The 20,944-nt window shown below is 42.1% G+C and overlaps 1 protein-coding gene across 4 annotated transcripts in view; it reads left to right on the top strand.

Moving 5' to 3' along the window:
- edil3a (EGF-like repeats and discoidin I-like domains 3a) overlaps nucleotides 1–20,944 on the top strand; it is a 248,520-nt gene that overhangs the window by 172,409 nt on the left and 55,167 nt on the right. For 3 of the 4 annotated variants that reach the window (XM_024439539.2, XM_024439538.2, XM_024439541.2), the window contains 4 exons: nucleotides 9,403–9,584; nucleotides 15,800–15,955; nucleotides 17,771–17,915; nucleotides 18,148–18,332. In XM_024439539.2, the coding sequence (XP_024295307.1) occupies nucleotides 9,403–9,584; nucleotides 15,800–15,955; nucleotides 17,771–17,915; nucleotides 18,148–18,332 (668 nt within the window). Of the gene's footprint in view, nucleotides 1–8,735; nucleotides 9,264–9,402; nucleotides 9,585–15,799; nucleotides 15,956–17,770; nucleotides 17,916–18,147; nucleotides 18,333–20,944 lie in introns of those variants that run through there. The other variant, XM_024439537.2, reaches the window with a different exon arrangement.

Consider the following 20,944-nt stretch of genomic DNA (forward strand, 5'->3'; position numbering starts at 1 on the left):
AGAAAGTTGTTTGAGGGATTAATTGAAGTCTGCACATGCCAGATAGCAGAGTCCTTTTCCAACAGAGAGAAATATCACTACAAAGTGCCTCTGCATTTACAGTCTGTAAACAATTTAATCTAGATATGCTCTAGAAAATCATCATAATGTCCTTATGTTTGTATTTTGTAGAGGCCTCAAGTGTGAAGGTTGTCTTTTTTACCTTATCGTCATGACATTTTCAATGTCCGAACAATTTCTATGGAGCAATAACGTTTGTGTTGTAGAACATTGTTCTTGTCCACAACTAATTGTAATTGTTGCTAAAGATATCTGAATAATGGTTGGCAGTAGAAAACTCAAACAAACCATGCCTGTGAACTGTTTCATAAAACACATATCATGGAAATCCATGGAAAGTTCGAATTGACCATCTGATACTATGTCAAGTCCTGAACAATTCTGGAATTGTGATACAAAGGAAGCTGCTGAGGGTAGAACGGCTCATAATAATGGCCTGAACGGCGCAAATGGAATAGCATCAAACACATGGAAACATGTTTTTCATGTATTTGATGCCATTCCACTCCAGCCATTGTCACAAGCCCGTTCTCCCCAATTAAGGTGCCACCAACCTCCTGTGATTGTGAAGCATGCTGCAAGGAAATCCATAACAAACTGTTTGAAATACATATCATGCATGTGAATATACCAATCCATGAATCAGGGGCAAAACTCAGGGGCTTGTTATTCTAAATCTATCAGGCAATCTTCATCTGTTGAAAAGTAATTATTGGAAATGAACAGTGATACTTGTCTGAGATTTGACAGGACACATTTACTCATGCCAATGTCATGGGGCAATGTATCCCTTCAACCCGACCAAGGCAGCTTTCATTGAGTGCAAACCCTGTCTTTGATTCGGATGAAAACGGAAGATCAGACGAAGACTGGAGGTAGACAAAGACCTACTAAATGTTAGTCTGAGAGCTGTGTGGAGGAGAGAGAAAGTAGCCTACTCTAGATGGCTATTTGATTATTTCCAAGGCTGCACAGAATGAGAGGACTGCTCACTGCCTCTCTCATCATCTTCAAAAGTGGCTTGTTTTTCCAAACCTTGGAGCTTGTTGGCAAAAAGAAACCTTGTTCGTTAGTTAGGCCATTTCTGGATATTGGGTCCGGTTTCCTCTCACTGTTAGCACCCTACTGTGATTGTCTCTGTGTCGCCTCAGGCTAATCACCAAGCAACTGTTACTGCCTATAGATATTTTGGGGGATGTCTTGAGTGTGTCATTCAATAGGGCCAGGGGTGGTTTATCTCAAGCTAAATGAGTGTAAGTGAGTTAAAGGACTGCCTTGAGGATTGGTGAGAGTTCAGTCGGGATCTAATCACGCAAGTGAATGCCCACTGTTATGGTGTGTGTGTGTGCGCATGCCTAGGTGTGTGTGTTGCTGTGTGTGCGTGCATCAAGTCAGTGGGTATTCACAGTAAATGAGTAAAACATAATTCTGTTTGTGTGCAATTTTTCTTTTTACGAATCCACATATCAGAATGTGTTTGCTATTCTCTCCCCATTCCTCCAGTCTTTCTTCTCCTGAGTATTGGTGCAGTTACTTTAATTTCAGTGTGGCTCTAATTAGTTGCTGCTGTAGGTTGGCCTTGTGGGAGATGAATTCAGCTGTCACATGATAGCGACGGTGGCATTAGTGATGTGTGCTGTCGGAGGGGCGGATGTATGCACAGGGGGCAGCAGGCCGAGGCCTAGGGCTGGCAGCCACAGCTGCTCTGCTCTGACAGATGCACGGCTGACAGACAGCTCATTAAAGATGCGCCTTCATCCCGACAAGGAGATCATTGTCACAGAGTTGCGTTAGCGTTGTTATAGTGTTGCTTCTACAGGATTGATAAAGTGTTAGAGCATTTGCTAGTGTTTTTCATTGTGAAAGAATGGCTTCCCTGGCAATACAGTTGGGGAGTGGGGTGGGGAGGTAAACTGAACTAGTTTTCTGGACAGGCATTATATGATAAGGACATGGTTAATTGTACATGATGCTGCCAGAGATTCCCTGACAAGCGTGTTTTACATATGTACCCCTTTCAAAACAAATTGAATGTCCTTGATTGAGTGATTGTGTGTGTGGTAAGAGAGCGCAATAGATAGGTAGTGAGAGAGTTTTTCGAACAGACTGTTTAGCATTAATGTTTACAGCTGTTAAACTACGTTTAGTCAGGAAGATACACTATATGACAGTATGTGGACACCTGCTCGTCTAACATCTCATTCCAAAATCATGGACATTAATATGGAGTTGGTCCCCCCGTTTGCTGCTATAACAGCCTCTACTCTTCTGGGAATGCTTTCCACTAGATGTTGGAACATTGCTGTGGGAACTTGCTTACATTCAGCCACAAGAGCATTAGTGAGGTCGGGCACTAATGTTGGGCAATTAGGCCTGGCTCGCAGTCGGCGTTCCAATTTATCCCAAAGGTGTTCGAAGGGGTTGAGGTCAGGGCTCTGTTCAGGCCAGTCAAGTTCTTCCACACTGATCTCAACAAACAATTTCTGTATGGACCTCGCTTTATGCACATAGGCATTGTAATGCTGAAACAGGAAAGGACCTGCCACAAAGTTTGAATTACAGAATTGTCTAGAATTGTATTGTATGTTGTAGCATTAAGATTTCCATTCACTTGAACTAAGGAGCCTGGACAATAAAAAACAGCCCTAGACCATTATTCATCCTCCATCAAGCTTTACAGTTGGCACTATGCTTTTGGGCAGGTAGCGTTCTCCTGGCCAAACCCAGATTCGTCTGTCGGACTGCCACTGCTTCAGAGTCCAATGGCGGCGAGCTTCACACTACTCCAGCTGACGCTTGGCATTGCACATGGTGATCTTAAACTTGTGTGCGGCTGCTCGGCCATGGAAACCCATTTCATGAAGCTCGCGACGAACAGTTATTGTACTGACGTTGCTTCCAGAGGCAGTTTGGAACTTGGTTGCAACACTTGCTATCGAGGATAGAGGATTTGTACGCGCTGAGCTTCAGCACTCAGTGGTCCCGTTCTGTGAGCTTTTGTGTCCAACCACTTCGCAGCTGAGCCATTGTTGCTCCTAGACGTTTTGACTTCACAAAAACAGCTCTTATAGTTAACCGGGGCAGCTCTAGCATGGTTGAAATATGACAAACTGACTTGTTAGAAAAGTGGCATCCTACGACGGAGCCACGTTGACAGTTACTGTAAGGCCATTCTACTGCCAATGTTTCTCTATGGAGATTTCATGGATGTGTGCTCGATATTATACACCTGTAAGCAACGGGTGTGGCTGAAATAGTGTAGTTTGCATCGTGCATCACACCAATTTACCGTTGTACTTTGAAAATATCACACAAATGAACGATATGGTTTTGATAAATGGTTGCACAGATTTTTCTCATGACAAACAGACAGTATACCTTACAATATTTAATGTCAGATATGACAAAGTGTTCTATTATAATCAAAACATTAGATCAGTTCGATTGTGCATCTGTGCCCACAAAACTGACTCTGATATCCGGTTTTGAAATGGCATTGAAATTCGATTTTTGGTGATTACATTGCATGTAACTCATATCAGCTATAGCTATTAGGACTAATAAAAAAAATCCAGGGCCGATATTAAGTCGTACAACGAGGGGAAATCAGAGTAGGAAAAGTCCAAAATTCAATAATGAAAGAAATAAGCCTTATAAAACAAGTTATTTTGTAGTGAAGATGAAATAACAAAATAAAGAGAGTGACAAGAAAAAAAACAAGGCATATTGTTTTGACATTATTGAACTCTGAGTCAGGAACACAGCTCCGGAAAAGAATCCTTGTGAAAACTCATCATGAAAATACAGTAGGTGTCATAAGTCTATCCTGTGATGTGCTTTTCTTTGATTCCGCCCAAACCGTATTTTGATTGAGGAATGAAAGGATGAAGAAAAATACAAAATTGTATTATATTCTCTGGTCTGGCATAACACGATTTAGATGGTTTCTGCCAAGTACCACGGGAAGGCAGCCTTTGGTAAACATTAGTATTCATTGCCAACCTGCAAATGGAATTGGGAGTATATGTCAACACAATGTTACTATGGTAATGCTTAGCCATCACTTTAACACTAATGTTTGATAAGACAGCAAATATATTTCTTCTCCCCAAAGAAAGTTGGGTTATTTTGAAACATAAAACCCTTTTTCCATCAATATATTTCTGTTAGTAGAAGCAGAGGACCAGGCAAAGCTTACAAGAGCAAAGACGTAGGTTGAGATTCCAGACTTAAGCAAGCACAAAGGCCTTTTGGGCAGACTTGCCACTATACTCATATCTGCACTTACAATGAATTGACCTTCTGGCAGGCCAGGTGAAGTTCTTAACAAAGTACAACTAATATACAGCAAGTAGAGAGATATGATCATATTATACATAATATACTGTCTTCTCAGATGTTTGAGGATGAGTGTAATACAAATCAAATCAAATGTATTTATATAGCCCTTCTTACATCAGCTGATATCTCAAAGTCCTGTACAGAAACCCAGCCTAAAACCCCAAACAGCAAGCAATGCAGTTGTAGAAGCACGGTGCCTAGGAAAAACTCCCTACAAAGGCCAAAACCTAGGAAGAAACCTAGAGGGGTGGCCAGTCCTCTTCTGGCTGGAGATTATAACAGAACATAGCCAAGATGTTCAAATGTTGATAGATGACCAGCATGGTCAAATAATAATAATCACAGTATTTGTCGAGGGTACAACAGGTCAGCACCTCAGGAGTAAATGTCAGTTAGCTTTTCATAGCCGATCATTGAGAGTATCTCTACCGCTCCTGCTGCCTCTAGAGAGTTGAAAACAGCAGGTCTGGGACAGGTAGCACATCTGGTGAACAGGTCAGGGTTCCATAGCCGCAGGCTGAACAGTTGAAACTGGATCAGCAGAATGGTCAGTTGGACTGGGGACAGCAAGGAGTCATCATGGCAGGTAGTCCTGAGGCATGGTCCTAGGGCTCAGGTCCTCCAAGAGAGAAAGAAAGAGAGAAAGAGAGAGCATATTTAAATTCACACAGGACACCGGATAAGACATGAGAAATACTCAAGATATAACAGACTGACCCTAGCCCCCCGACACATAAACCACTGCAGCATAAACACTGGAGGCTGAGACAGGAGGGGTCAGGAGACACTGTGGCCCCATCCGAAGATGGGGCAAAACAGGCAGGATATAACCCCACACACTTTTCCAAAGCACAGCCCCCACACCACTAGAGGGATATCTTCAACCGCCAATTTACCATCCTGAGACAAGGCTGAGTATAGCCCACAAAGATCTCCGCCATGGCACAACCCAGGGGAAGGGGGGGTGCCAACCCAGACAGGAAGACCCACTCAAGTGACGCACCCTCCTAGGGATGACATGGAGGAGCACCAGTAAGCCAGTGACTCAGCCCCTGTAATAGGGTTAGAGGCAGAGAATCCCAGTGGAGAGAGGGGAACCGGCCAGGCAGAGACAGCAAGTGTGTTTTGTGTCTCCCGTGCCATTCCGTTCACATTCACACTCCTGGGTCTGACTACACTCAATCATAGGACCCACTGAAGAGATAAGTCTTCAATAAAGACTTAAACGTTGAGACCGAGTCTACGTCTCTCACATGGGTAAGCAGAACATTCCATAAAAATGGAGCTCTATAGGGGAAAGCCCTGCCTCCAGCTGTTTGCTCAGAAATTCTAGGGACAATTAGGAGGCATGCGTCTTGTGACCGTAGCGTACATGTAGGTATGTACGACAGGACCAAATCGGAAAGAAATGTAGGAGCAAGCCCATGTACTGCTTTGTAGGTTAGCAGTAAAACCTTGAAATCAGCCCTTGCCTTAACAGGAAGCAAGTGTAGAGAGACTAGCACTGGAGTAATAAGAACAAATTTTGGGGTTCTAGTCAGGATTCTAGCAACCGTATTTAGCACTAACTGAAGTTCATTTAGTGCTTTATCCAGGTAGCCGGAAAGTAGAGCATTGCAATAGTCTAATCTAGAAGTGACAAAAGCGTGGATTAATTTTTCTGCATCATTTTTGGACAGAACATTTCTGAATTTTGCAATGTTACGTAGATGGAAGAAATCTGTCCTTGAAACAGTCTTGATATGTTCGTCAAAAGAGAGATCAGAGTCCAGAGTAACGCCAAGATCCTTCACAGTTATATTTGAGACGACTGTACAATCATCAAGATTAATTGTTAGATTCAACAGAAGATCTCTTTGTTTCTTGGGACCTAGAACAAGCATCTCTGCTTTGTCCGAGTTTAAAAGTTGAAAATTAGCAGTCATCCACTTCCTTATGTCTGAAACACAGGCTTCCAGCGAGGGCAATTTTGGTGCTTCACCATGGTTCATCGAAAGGTACAGTTGTGTGTCATCCGCATAGCAGTGAAAGTTAACATTATGTTTTCGAATGACATCCCCAAGAGGTAAAATATATAGTGAAAACGAAAGTGGTCATAAAACGGGACCTTGAGGAACACGGAAATGTACAGTTGATTTGTCAGAGGTCAAACCATTCACAGAGACAAACTGATATCTTTCCGACAGATAAGATCTAAACCAGGCCAGAACTTGTCCTTGTAGACCAATTTGGGTTTCCAATCTCTCCAAAAGAATGTGGTGGTCGATGGTATCAATAGCAGCACTAAGGTCTAGAAGCACAAGGACAGATGTAGAGCCTTGGTCTTATGCCACTAAAACCTCCCACTTCACATAATTGCATAGCCAACGATCTATAAGAAGGAGGTTAACCTCATATGTTGAATGAAAAAAGCTGGAAAACTTTCTAATTAGTACAAATTAAAACAATATTATAACAATGGACTGTAAATGAAATCACTCCTCAATGTTTCTTTGTTATTAGCCACCCAGGCAACAATAGTTTTAACCCTGTGACTTCCAAACGTTTAAGTGTGGTTTCTCCCAAGTCCTTGTCATGTTCATGTTGGTCATGCCTGCATGAAAACATATGTGTTAGCCAGAGAGGGGTGGGTGTTTAGTGGATGCTTAGTCGTTGCTAGCTTTTAACTTACCCAGGTTTACAAATTCATCCTCAATCAGAAGTGCTATGTCAGTGAAAGAAATACTTGTCTGTAATTATATGCAGTTATGTGAAGTGGGTGCCTGATGGAAAGTACTCATTACAAACTAAGCATACGAAGCAGGTCTGAAAGCACAAGACACCTTTATGCTTGAGCCTAGCTCAACAACATGCTGGTTTGTTCACCTAAGGAGAGTGCCATAGTTAGCTACTCAGCAGTGTTTTTGCCCAACCAGGGTGTTAGTTGGGAACGCTCAAGGATATTGTTTACAGAGGCCTAAAATATGCTTTGCAAAGCAGTGTCATAACAGCCTTGTTAATGCCCCACTGAGCAAAACACTCTAATGGCATTAAAATCTAATTTTATTTGTCACATGCTTCGTAACCAACAGGTGAAGACTAACAGTGAAATTCTTACTTACAGGCCCTTTCCAACATTGCAGAGAGAAAAAGGGAAAAATAATAGATAGATATATCACGAGGAATAAGAGGAATACATACACAATGAGTAACAATAACACGGGGTACCCATACAGAGTTGATGTGCAGGGGTATGAGGTAATTGAGGTAGATATGTACAGGCGGGTAGGGGTGAAGTGACTAGGCAACGGGATAGATAATAAGTGGTAGCAGCAGCGTATGTGATGAGTCAAAAGAGTTAGTGCAAAGGTGGATACAGAGGAGGCTGTGGAACAGGAAGCTGCCCCATTTTACCTCTTCAAGTCCTCAGTGGTCCTCTTAACCTGAAACACAGGGACAGATTGGTTGAAATGCAGCACATTGAATTGGTCTATTTTGAAAAGAGAATGACATTTAGGTTTTTATTCAATATGATAAGTCAGAAGATTGTCCATCTACTATTATCTACTGGCCATAATTTGTTGTAGAGCTGAAGTTAAAGAAGACTCATGTCTATAGGACAACTGTTTTTCTCCAGATAGCACCAATGTATCCAAAAACGGACAGTTATTATTGCTACATGGTCATTCCAAATCATTCCATTCCCATGGATATCAGATATCACTCTAATTGACCCCAGCGTGGGGTAGGTGAAATCTAATAAACTGTTGTGTGATTTGAGAGCAAACCAGATGTGTTTGCACACAGAGTAGCTATTATTCAAAGTCTTATCTAGGCTAGTAGGTGCTAAACACCTGCCATTTAATAAGGGCTGTTGTGCAGCTATCGAAACAATTGCTGTTAATGCATCCACTTAAAAGTACTGATGGAAGAGCAGCCAGAAGTTGGCATATCTTGGCACACAGTTACTCACTGGAATGGGCATGTGACATATCTACCTCTCTTTATAATGAGACTTTCTAGAGATTGTTTGATTATGGTAAATTACACCATTGACGAGGTGCACATTATAGCGGGGGCACAACAAAAAATAAGCATTCCAAGTTCAGCACAAGAAGCCATTTATCTTTGAAGGCATTGGCAGAGTTTCAAATCCACAAATGTGGCTGTTAAAAGGCTGCTATTGTAACTGAAGATGCTGCTTAGCAGTTCCTAAGTAGGAAGAAATAAGGCCTGGAAAAAAGCTGAGTGCTCTGAAAAGGATTTTAACACTTTGGATGATTTCATTAGAGCTGTATTTGTGTCATGCCTCTCCACTTTAGCTCTGCAGCCTTGAAGGTAAAAACGATGTTGCAGTCTGTTGACTGTGTTGATTATGTTGTCCAGACAGAATAGTCGGAGCTCCTTTGGAGCCAGTTTGAGGGCCCTCTTTTTGGTGGAGGACTTGGAGAAAAGACCCATGGCTCCTGTACATGTGGATGGCCCTGTAATCAAGGGCTATGATGAGAGAGGGAAGTGGCATAGTGGAAACTTTGAGGATGTCTTGGCTATGAACCGGAGCAGCGAGAAAAGTTTGACGAACACGAGTCAAAGTGACCTGTCTCTTAACGACATCAAGGACAGGATATCCGTGAGAGAGAGCAGCAATAAAGATACAATTTCAGTTAGCGAAGGGAAAGACACAGTGTCAATGACTGAGACTCTGCCTGATGTAACGGAGGGGAGCCCAACCAAGGAATACATCTTGTTCATCTCTGAGACAGAGATGGACTACAACAGAAAATCATGGACAGAGGAAGGAACAATGAAAAACAGCAGTGTTGTAGAGAACGGGACTGTGGATGCTGAGATGAGTCTGATGAAGAAAGAATGCTGCCCCTTTGGTACACAGCTATACATATCTGTCTTATTACCATATGCAACCTGTATGTCTGTAACTCACTGGACAGATATGTGTGAAAAGTATGGTTGCATTCATATTTCATCCCTCGTCTAACCTCATACATATGTCTGTCCTCTCAGAATGCTCTGGATCACTGGGCATGGAGGGGGGTATCATCTCCAACCAGCAGATAACAGCCTCGTCCACCCACCGTGCTCTGTTCGGCCTGCAGAAATGGTACCCCTACTTTGCCCGGCTCAACAAGAAGGGCCTGGTCAACGCCTGGACGGCTGCCGAGAACGACAGATGGCCCTGGATCCAGGTAAGACACAGACACTGGCCGGGAGACATGAGTCACTCAGGTTACTAGGCAGAGATGAATGTGTCCACAAAAACCGTCGCACCAGAGAGAATGTTGATCTGATAAGTGTGTGTGTACATCTGAATATTGGTGTCAGTGCAGTATTAACTGGAGTTTAGGAAGTTGTGAATTATCCCTCACTGTATTAAATGTATCTGTTTGGAGAGTTGAAGGGACTTAGGTCTTTTACAGTTAATTAGTGTTTCAGTTGACTGATTGGGTTAACTGGCTAATTAAACTGTGAGCACTGGACAAAAAAAAGCTGTTGGTTCTGCTCCTGTGTGTATTACTAGTGATGTTACGTTTGATACCAGAGCTCCGAGGTATGCGTCGAAATCGCTACGCAGCTAACTTCAAAGCAGTGTGCAGATGTGTGTATCGCTTTTCAGAAGTATGTCATCAATGACGTCCGAAGCTTCTTTTGATCACATGTTTTTTCAAACTGTGTGTTACAAAATGCAAGATCCCACAGATTTTGCTGTGGTGCTGGTGCTTTCTTCAATCCCAAGCTGCTTTCAAACACTGACCTCTACTGCACACCGTACATTACAAATATAGTTAGGATGTTGTTCAAAAAGTTTCACCTGACAGGTAGCTTAGCAGGTAGAGTAGGGAACTATGGAACATTCAGGGAAATGATGGTATGTGGTCGATTCGCTATGAAAGCACAAAATTTGGATTTTTTTGATGTGACATGACACTTTCTGCACTGTTGTTCAAATATTTTGTTTTATTTAGTATAGTATAATAAGCTAATGTCTTAAGCATCCTATATAATGCCATAGCTTCAGTTTTTGATATATATTCAACTTGAATGCAAGATAAGGTTGCATGGTGTAAGCTGCGAACCTGGTATTCCAACTGATTTTAGGCTATTAAAGCCAACACCAGTTTTGCTTAAAACAGTGGAGAAAAACGTCTCTGATAATCAAACGCTGCTATTTATGGCTGACCAGCAGATGTGCCTAATGTGCATTGTGAACAAATAATTATGCTCTGAGTAATGAAAAGTTTTTCAGTACAATTAAGTGAGCACATTGTCTTCAGAAAGCCTCAGTTTCCCATCACTATGTATTACCAGTGGGGTTGCGAATCACAGCATGTATGTGATACACCTCAAAAGTTTTTAGTAAATTAAAAACACACCCTTCACTCAGACATAAACACTTCTCCAACGTTTGTCTCAGAGGGGCCAGTTCAGAAATCTCCACTCTTCAAAAAAAAAAAGCTGCTAGAACCTAAAAGGGTTATTCGGTTGTCCCCATAGGAGAACTATTTTTGGATCCAGGTAGAACACTTTTTGGTCCGAACCTGGTATTCCAACTGATTGTAGGCTATTAAAGCCAACAACTTACTGCTGCACCACAGAGTTTTACTTAGTTTATATTTTTTCTAAGAGTGTAAGGGTTTAGTTGGAATTGTATTAGCAACCACGGGTTCATCACAATGTGGGGATATTGAAAGCAGTTAGTGATAGGAACTGTCTCTTATACAATAGAACTGTATTATATATATTTTTATATTTTTTCACCTGTTATTTAGTAATGTTTCCAACAAATCAAATCAGTTTATGTGATACCATGTGCCGTTGGCTCTGGAACCCAGTGTAAATCTTTCTGGGTATCTCTGACAACGAGCACATAAATGAGGACCCGAAGATGTGTGATGAAATTTTATTAGGCCCGCAGTACAGTGAGAGGCTGTAACTGGCAACACTGTGTTCATTCCTAACAGGTTAAACAACAAACACTATCAGGGGTTGCTCACAGCAACAGAGCCAGGTGGAAGAGAGAGAGGCGGAAGAGGGGGCGAGAGAACGTGTCAAAGAGCACGAGGAGGGGAGGGTGTAGAGAAAGAATGATCCAACTACATCATCTGAGGAGAGAGGTAGAGTGAGAGAAGACCGAGACATGTGGAAGGGAAAGGTGAGAGAAACAGAGAGAGCAAGAGAAAAGCAACCAAGCGCATGTAGTGTGTAAGGAAAATCAGATATGAATCACTGAGGCGGTTTGGTTGGCTTTAATGATGCCACGTGGGATGATGATGTGGATTCTGGGAGCGCTCTGGGTTTCAGGAGAGGGACTTCTTGGTAATTGGGACGTGAGTAGAGAGGTATAGACTTCTCTCAGCGCCATGGAGTTTTAGGCTTGGGGGCGGTGTGTTCTGAAAGTGTGTGTGTGAGTGCGTGTGTATGTGGTTGTTTTCTCATCTGAAATCAGTTTGAGGATTAGAGCTGGCAGCCCTGTCATTGTTCAGGTATAACACCCCTGCTCTGCGTGTCTGTCTGTTCCTCATGTGGATCTATAGTTCCTCAACACCTCCTGAATCTGCCCCCGGCCCTGTAATACTGAAGACCAAATCAATCATTCATGCAGTCGTACTTTTAATAATACTGAAATAGTGTATATATACCCTACAGTATGTGTGGCTATACACTTCCATGACATAGACTGACTAGGTGAATCCAGGTGAAAGCTATGATCCCTTATTGACGTCACTTACTAAATCTACTTCATCAGTGTAGATGAAGGGGAGGAAAAAGGTTAAATTATTTTTAAGCCTTGAGACAATTGAGAAATGGGTTGTGTATGTGTACCATTCAGAGGGTGAATGGGCCAGACAAAAAATGTAATTGCCATTGAACGGGTATGGTAGTACGTGCCAGGTGCACCAGTTTGAGTGTGTCAAGAACTGCAACGCTGCTGGGTTTTTCAGGCTCAACAGTTTCCCGTGTGTATCAAGAATGGTCCACCACCCAAAGGACTTCCAGCCAATTTGACAACTGTGGGAGGCATTGGAGTCAACATGGGCAAGCATCCCTGTGGAACGCCCGACACCTTGTAGTCAATGCCCCGACGAATGAGGCTGTTCTGAGGGCAAAATGGTGTGCAAATCAAAATTAGGAAGGTGTTCCGAATGTTTTGTGCTCTCAGTGTATCTTGAAGTACAATAGTTAATGTAGGTGCAGCAAGAAACCCTCACTGGGATAATCATATCTCAGTATATCATGAACAAATGTGAACAACAACAATTAAATTAAGTAATAATATGATCGGTGATGTTTACAATTCAGTGCTGACTTCCTCCACACACTAAGATTTAAACTACTGCCTAGAAACAGCATTCACGTTCTCAACATGAGGTGTCTACTAAGTCAGCTGGACTAATCCAGCCTGGCATGAAAGCGTGTTATTAAATCTGACAGGAACACAGTATGCAACCGGTACTTTCTGACTCTGAAGAGTTTGTGCCGGCATTACTACAGCCTGTGTGAATGATGCAGTGTTAGCGCTAAGGGTTAATTAATCAAATTATACAATTGTACATGTAGGACCTAATATAGAACCCCCCCCCACACACACACACACACAAAAAAAAGAAGATTTCAAAATGATATATTTTTTAAAAGTAGGCCATTACCAATTTAAGAATCATTTAAAAAAAATGTAGACCTTGCCATTATATGGGTATTGAATTATTATTACATTCTAAAATATGTGAGAATAATTTGGACATTGCCTGACTTAGATTGGATGCATGAATGCCGATTTTTCTGTAGCCTATATTGCCGACGCAGGAACACATGGATAGCGGTAGCCTTGATGTCACCTTTTGAATCACAGCATCATTCTCTCACAAAAAACTGAAAAAAAATGTAATCTCATACTATTATAAGGTGGCGGGAATTGGCTACAATAATTATAAGAACTTTTCAAGCACCAAATTGAGGAAATGTTCTGAGTTTCAAGGCAGACCTATTCCAGTACTTGAATTTCTGAGCTCCAATTTGTAGTTCGAGTAGACTACTTCAAACCCCTTGCATTGTTTCAAATTGCAGGTGTCATATACTGTAGAAGACAAATTATTTGTCATGTCATTTCAGTACTAGATCGTATTGTAAATGAGTCTCGTAGGCTTAGATTTGTTTTGACATTATATCCAAAATTATTAATAGGAATAATTTTGTGCAATAGTCTATCTTACACAATTGCACACACTATACTTGGTGTCCGATCCGAGGCACACACACATCTGAACACATTACATTGATGCTTTCTCTGTTAAATCTAACGAGACCCTGCTGTAAAGCAAGCAGACAACAACAGGTGATCAACCTCAATTCTCTAGGGATATTAGATTCAACGTGGATCCAGGTACAATTGTCTTCATGAATGGACATTTCTCGGGAATCCCTTTTTTTCCAGCACTTGGGCTGTTGTTGCATTGCATTTGCTATCAAAACATCTGTTCATCACTTGACTGTTATTCAGAAAATTACTTTGTGGATCAGATGATAATGTGTGAAAATATACACTCTGCAAAAAAAGAAACGACCTTGTCTTTCAAAGATAATTCGTAAAAATCCAGATTTTCAATGTAAAGGGTTTAAACACTGTTTCCCATGCTTGTTCAATGAACCATAAACAATTAATGAACAAGCACCTGTAGAACGGTCGTTAAGACTACAGCTTTCAGACGGTAGGCAATTAAGGTCACAGTTATGAAAACTTAGGACACTCAAGAGGCCTTTCTACTTACTCTGAAAAAAAACAAAAGAAAGATGCCCAGGCTCCCTGCTCATCTGCATGAACGTGCCTTAGACATGCTGCTAGGAGGCATGAGGACTACAGATGTGGCCAGGGCAATGAATTGCAATGTCCGTACTGTGAGAAGCCTAAGACAGGGCTACAGGATGGACAGCTGATCGTCCTCGCAGTGCCAGACCACGTGTAACAACACCTGCACAGGATCGGTACATCCGAACATCACACCTGCTGGACAGGTACAGGATGGCATCCATAAATGCCCGAGTTACACCTCCATCAGTGCTCAGACTGTCCCCAATAGGCTGAGAGAGTCTGGACTGAGGGCTTGTAGGCCTGTTGTAAGACAGACATCACCGGAAACAACGTCGCCTATGGGCACAAATCCACCGTCGCTGGACCAGACAGGACTGGTAAAAAGTGCTCTTCACTGACGAGTCACGGTTTTGTCTCACCAGGGGTGATGGTCAGACTTGTGTTTATCGTTGATGGAATGAGCGTTACACCGAGGCCTGTACTCTGGAGTCGGATCGATTTGAAGGTGAGGGGTCTGTCATGGTCTGTCACAGCATCATTGGACTGAGCTTGTTGTCATTGCAGGCAATCTCAACACTGTGCGTTACAGGAAAGAAATCCTCCTCCCTCATGTGGTACCCTTCCTTCAGACTCATCCTGACATGACCCTCCAGCATGACAATGCCTCCAGCACGTCTGGGACCTGTTGGATCGGAGAGTGAGAGCTAGGGCCATTCCCCCCAGGAACTTGCAGGTGCATTGGTGGAAGATGAACTGGCAAATCTGGTGCAGTCCATGAGGAGGAGATGCAGTGCAGTACTTATTGCAGCTGGTGGCCACACCTGATACTGACTGTTACTTTTGATTTTGACCCCCCCCCTTTGTTCAGGGACACATAATTTAATGTCTGTTAGTCACATGTCTGTGGAACTTGTTCAGTTTATGTCTTAGTTGTTGAATCTTGTATGCTCATAGAAATATTTACACATGTTAAATTTGCTGAAAATAAACACAGTTGACAGTGAGAGGACATTTCTTTTTTGACCAATTGTTAGTTTACACAACGGGTGTGTCTAATCCTGAATGCTTATTGGATAAAACCACATTCCAGCAGATGTCTATTCCACAAGTTGCCACCGGCTAAATATATGACATTATCTCTCATTTCTTTTTGATGTGACTGTAAGTTAGGCATAGTTGGCTAGCTAGCAAGCAAGGGATAAGAACGTTGCCAGCCAGTATGACAATGGAACATTTAAAAAGCATGATTAGGTCGCGTCCATAGATACAAAAAGACTGAAAGACTGGGTCACGTACCTAGCAACCCTATATTTGTGGAAGGATGAAATAGTAGAATGAATAAATTCATCAAAATAATGTTTTTAATGAAAATCTGTCAATAATTTTTTAAATATGTTGGCAACCTGTTGTATAAAAATGATAATGCTGGCCCTCGACTTCATCTCAGGCTTAACAACACCTGTGCCAATATATTCTCCAAACATCGGCTTCTCTGGCATTATCACTTAAATGAAACAATATAATATCCCGAACACACACACAAACACACAAAAACAAGGTTTTTGATTGCTGTTTTTATTCCTTTTTCCCCCACAGATTAACCTACAGAGGAGGATGCGGGTCACAGGACTAATTACCCAGGGTGCAAAGCGTATCGGCAGCCCAGAGTACGTCAAGTCTTACAAAGTGGCCTCCAGTGACGATGGCAAGACCTGGAGGACATACAAAGTCAAGGGCACAGATGAGGACATGGTGAGAAACACACACACACATTATTTATCTTTGTTTTACACACACGCCTGCACGCACGGACGCAGAAACTGGAGGCCACGCACCAAGTCTAGGGCAGAGTGGAGGACATGATGAGGTGGCTTTTTAATTACCCAGCTCCCACTGATAGTATCTTCCTGACACTTAAACCCCTCTTCTTTAATGACTTTTAGATTGATTTTGTATACTATTTGAAGCCTTGAAGTCTGTAAAGCATTTTTTATTATCTGATTTGCTGTTACTCTAAAACTCTAAAACTAATGAAGCATGCAGAGCATTGGGGTGGGAGACTGAACTCAAAATCCAGTTGTTACTTTTCTTCCCTGAAATCTTTGAGAGGTAGCTCTGACTGTAAGAGCATGCGAGCCAGAGCTTAGACTCGGTGATGCTCTGACCTGTAGGGACCACCCTTTTGAGTCCTGAATTCATCTAGAGACAGCTGCATTCCTAACAAACACACACACATTCCTTCACCTCAGAGTCTAGTTGTCCTCGGATACGTCCTGATGGGAAAGCCCCAGGTTAATTTCGGAACGGGTCCAGATTTCAGTACGGGCCCAAAGCCCCAGGTTAATTTTGGAGTGGGTCTAAGTTTTTGGACCAGTTCCAAAATTAACCTGGGGCTTTCCCTTCCGGATGGATCCATGGACAACTAGACCCGTTCCGTATATACCTCATCGGATCCAGACCCGGTCCGAATGAGCAAAGCAGCAGTAAAGTCAATTTTAAACTACTTTATAATCCGGAGCTGATAATGCGAGAGGGAGAGGAGGAAAAGAGAGGTGATGCTCTAGCAGGGGCTGTGCTGTGTGTGTAGGCTACTGTGAGTGTGAGTGAGTGACATGGAACAGGGAGGAGGAAGGGAGAGATGAGAGAAGGCAACCAACCAAGCCGACTCACGCTACAGTAGATTAATAGCTGCCACAGCTGGGTTATCATCCAGTATGATTACGTAGTAGGTGCCTGTCTTGACTGCATCAAACTGGGAGAAGCTAGTTAAGATAGCTAGCTTGCTATTCTAATTGAGGCTGCATGCACGTTCTCATCCAGCAATTACAAACAATTCAGAATATAAAGTAGCAGTATACCTGTTGGCCCTTGGTCGTTGTAGCCTATCATTTTAGTTCCATCTTCCATTGATTAAGATATCTCCTAACTTTAGTCCCACATGGAGTCTCATTACTGTATCCTATTGCCGCTTTGTTGATTTAGGATTGGCCAACAACAACAAAAAGCTACACGCGCCACTCTCGTGAAAAGCAAAGGATAGCAGCATAAATGATACAATATATTTCTCTCTCTCTCTCTCTCTCTCTCTCTCTCTCTCTCTCTCTCTCTCTCTCTCTCTCTCTCTCTCTCTCTCTCTCTCTCTCTCTCTCTCTCTCTCTCTCTCTCTCTCTCTCTCTCTCTCAGCAGCTGCTTTCTGATCTGTATGGGTTCCTCGGACAAGTCAGTTAAAATTGCACATACCTGATACGTGTATTTTGAAATCTGGATCCATACTGGTGAATCCGTGAAGGCTTCTACCTCAGAGGGCTCTTTGAAACACTATATAAGTTCTCTCTGGGGTAGTTTTTTCAAAACAGTCTATTCAGTATGACCGTGTAATTGCTTATAAATACCCATCTTATTTTTCTTATAATTCTAGCTAATTGACCGTGAATGGCAGCAATTTGTTGAGGGGCGAATAGACACTAGAGACACTGCGAGAGACTCTTACATTGACAGATAAACACATTTCTCCCCCCTTCTAATCCCCTTTTAACCCTTTTTCTCTCATATAATTTCCCTACTCAGATATTCCGTGGAAATGTGGAGAACAACGCTCCTTCTGCCAACTCCTTCACCCCTCCCATTGAAGCACAGTACGTGCGCATCTACCCCCAGGTCTGTAGGAGACACTGCACCCTGCGCATGGAGCTGCTCGGCTGTGAGCTCACAGGTGGGTCCCAGTTTTATAAAGTCTTGACCGTAACCATTATGGGTTCAAACACAATCATGACTAGAGGTTCAAAGCTGTAGGTAGAAGTTGCCTTTCAGATCAGAATCTAGGACGTTTCTGTCTTACTCAATAATTACAATAGTGGGCACCATTGAGTATAATAAGATGGAGTATTTTAGGTTTTCTGCCTTTGTAAAAAGGACTGTGTCCAGTAACTCGTTTATTTCTCCAGGCTGCTCTGAGCCCATGGGGATGAAGTCTGGCCACATCCAGGACTACCAGGTCACAGCGTCCAGCCTCTTTAGAACACTCAACATGGACATGTTCACCTGGGAACCCGGCAAGGCACGTCTTGACAAACAGGGCAAGGTCAATGCCTGGACGTCTGGACACAGTGACCAATCCCAGTGGCTACAGGTAGGAAGCTACTCCCCTTCTTCCCCTGTCTAAGGAAACATAGGAACATGAGTTTCTCCCCGGGCCACATTACCAGGAAAAACAGAGGACTGCAGTAATAGCCTAGTCACATGGTCATGGAACCCCCCCCTCTTTGGAGGTCCAAAAAAGAGGAGGGTTGTCAAACTTATTTTTTTTTGCTTTGGGGAGGGTTGTGTTTTTTTTTTCTTGGTACTTCCCTTGTGCACTACACTTCTCTGTGTGCTAACTTTTACTTTACCACAGCTCAGTATAGTCGATCAGTCTAACAGTCCAACCCGCCCTCTATCCACCGTTCATAGACACCAATAGTGATAGGTGGATCGTTTGTCCAGATCTGCAATAAGCTAACTAGCAATCATACAAACATTCAAGCTGCATACATTTTCAATAGGAATAGCTGATAGGCAGCGGAGACCACATTCATCATTACGCATGAAAGAACAGTAAAGACATGAAACACAGCTCTGTAAAGCTCTCCTATTGATGTTGTTTAGGGACATTAAAATGATCCTACCAAGACGAGCCTACAACACCACAATGCAATTGAATAATTAATTATTGTTTTCAAGCCAGTACAAAATTCTATTTTAGGCTGCAGTAAAAATGTAATTTGAATAATGGTGCAAAAGCCCTGTGATTTGAATGTTTTATTCAAAGGTTTCTATCTCTCTGGGGTTAAGCCTTAGCGTCTCTTCCTTTATATAGGCTATATATATATATATTGTTTTTATATGTATATATATTAATATCATACAGTGGACAACTAAGCCTATACGCCTATTCATACAATGCCCTCATACATTGAGTGCTCAAATCTCTGACAGCTGAACCTTGAGGTAGACAATTATTGTTTTAGGAAAGTAGCCTAAAAAAACATAAAAAGTAGGCTATAAAGTTTTACATATGTTACACGTTGAAACCCAAAGAATAGTGTTTTTGTCAGTTGTTATAGGCTGTTCATTTGGCCAATATCCCTAATTTATTGATGGTGCTGGCTAAGCCAGGTCGGATCTGAAGGCATATAGATGTCTAGTGAATTACTCAAATGTCCGGTAAATTTAAATCTTCATGGTCCCGTTGTCTGGCACCAAATTTCCCTGAAAATAACTAAAATGCACATTCACATGATAATCTATCGCCAATTGGATGGAAACCTAACTATAGACTCTCCTAAAGACTCTGGCAAGTGTGCTAGCCCAGTTTCATTTTGATTATGCCTGCACATCATGGTTCACCAGCAGCATCAAACATCCAAAACATAAGCTACAGACCAGCCAAACAAGCTTGTAAGATTTGTACTCCCCCCTCATGCTCATCTGGAGTTTTTTTTGTATTTGTTTGTGTATATCTGAGGTGTGTTTGTATCTCTGCAATTGTATACAGTAGCAGTCAAAAGTTTGGACACACCTACTCATTCAAGGGTTTTTCTTTATTTCCACTATTTTCTACATTGTAGAATAATAGTGAATAGATCAAAACTACAGTATGAATTAACACATATGGAATCATGTAGTAACCAAAAAAAGCGTTAAACAATCCAAAATATAATTCTTCACAGTAACCACCCTTTGCCTAGATGACAGCTTTGCACACTCTTGGTGTGGTAGCCAAGCTGGTTAAATGTGCCTTGAATTCTAAATAACTCAGAGACAGTGTCACCAGAAAAGCACCCTCACAGCATCACACCTCTTCCTCCATGCTTCATGTGGGGAAGCACACACGCGGAGATCATCCATTCACCTAGTCTGCGTCTCACAAAAAGACGGCGGCTGCATCTCAGAAAGACACTAATTTTGGACTCATCAGACCAAAGGACAGATTTCAACCGGCTAATTTCAATTTATCGTGTTTCTTGGCCCAAGCAAGTCTCTTCTTATTATTGGTGTCCTTTAGTAGTGGTTTCTTTGCAACAATTCGACCATGAAGGCCTGATTCATGCGGTCTCCTCTGAATGGTTGATGTTGAGATGGGACCAGCTTCGTAAATGTTCACGATGGTGGAAAAACCTCATTCATATCAAGCACCTTAAACCAATCTCGCAACCTGAAGCTAAAGACAGGCAGAAAGTAGTTGACTTATGGAAATACATAAGAACAAACAGATTTGGTGGCATTTGCGTTGTTCTGAATTCAATAACCTAAAATGTACACTTAGTCTGGACTATACACTACTGAAGAGAATCGTATGGCTTTCAAATAATCTCGTCCGCAGACTTCCTCTTTCAATGCGTACCCATGCAGTGATGTTCCACTCAGGGCCTGTTCAATCTGACATAGAGCAAGACTTAGCTTAAGCCATTTTCTCATGTGAAACGCAGGAGAAAAACTAAAAAAATTTGACTGAAAAGGGGTGTTAAGGCAGCTATGTGAGAACATCTTCACTGTTGAATTGTCCGTTTGGAAAATGTAACCATTATGGCCTTCACTCATATCAATCACACCATTAAAACTAATCAGGTGCATTACAAAGAATGGCATTGATGGTTATGTCATTTTCACCCCAGACATGAAGGACACAATACACCTATAATTGGAGCAGGAGACATTTTTACTGTAGTTTTCTGTGATTTATCTCTCGAGGTTTCTTGTCAC

This window comes from Oncorhynchus tshawytscha, linkage group LG12 (assembly GCF_018296145.1).
Source record: "Oncorhynchus tshawytscha isolate Ot180627B linkage group LG12, Otsh_v2.0, whole genome shotgun sequence".
Lineage (NCBI taxonomy): Eukaryota > Metazoa > Chordata > Actinopteri > Salmoniformes > Salmonidae > Oncorhynchus > Oncorhynchus tshawytscha.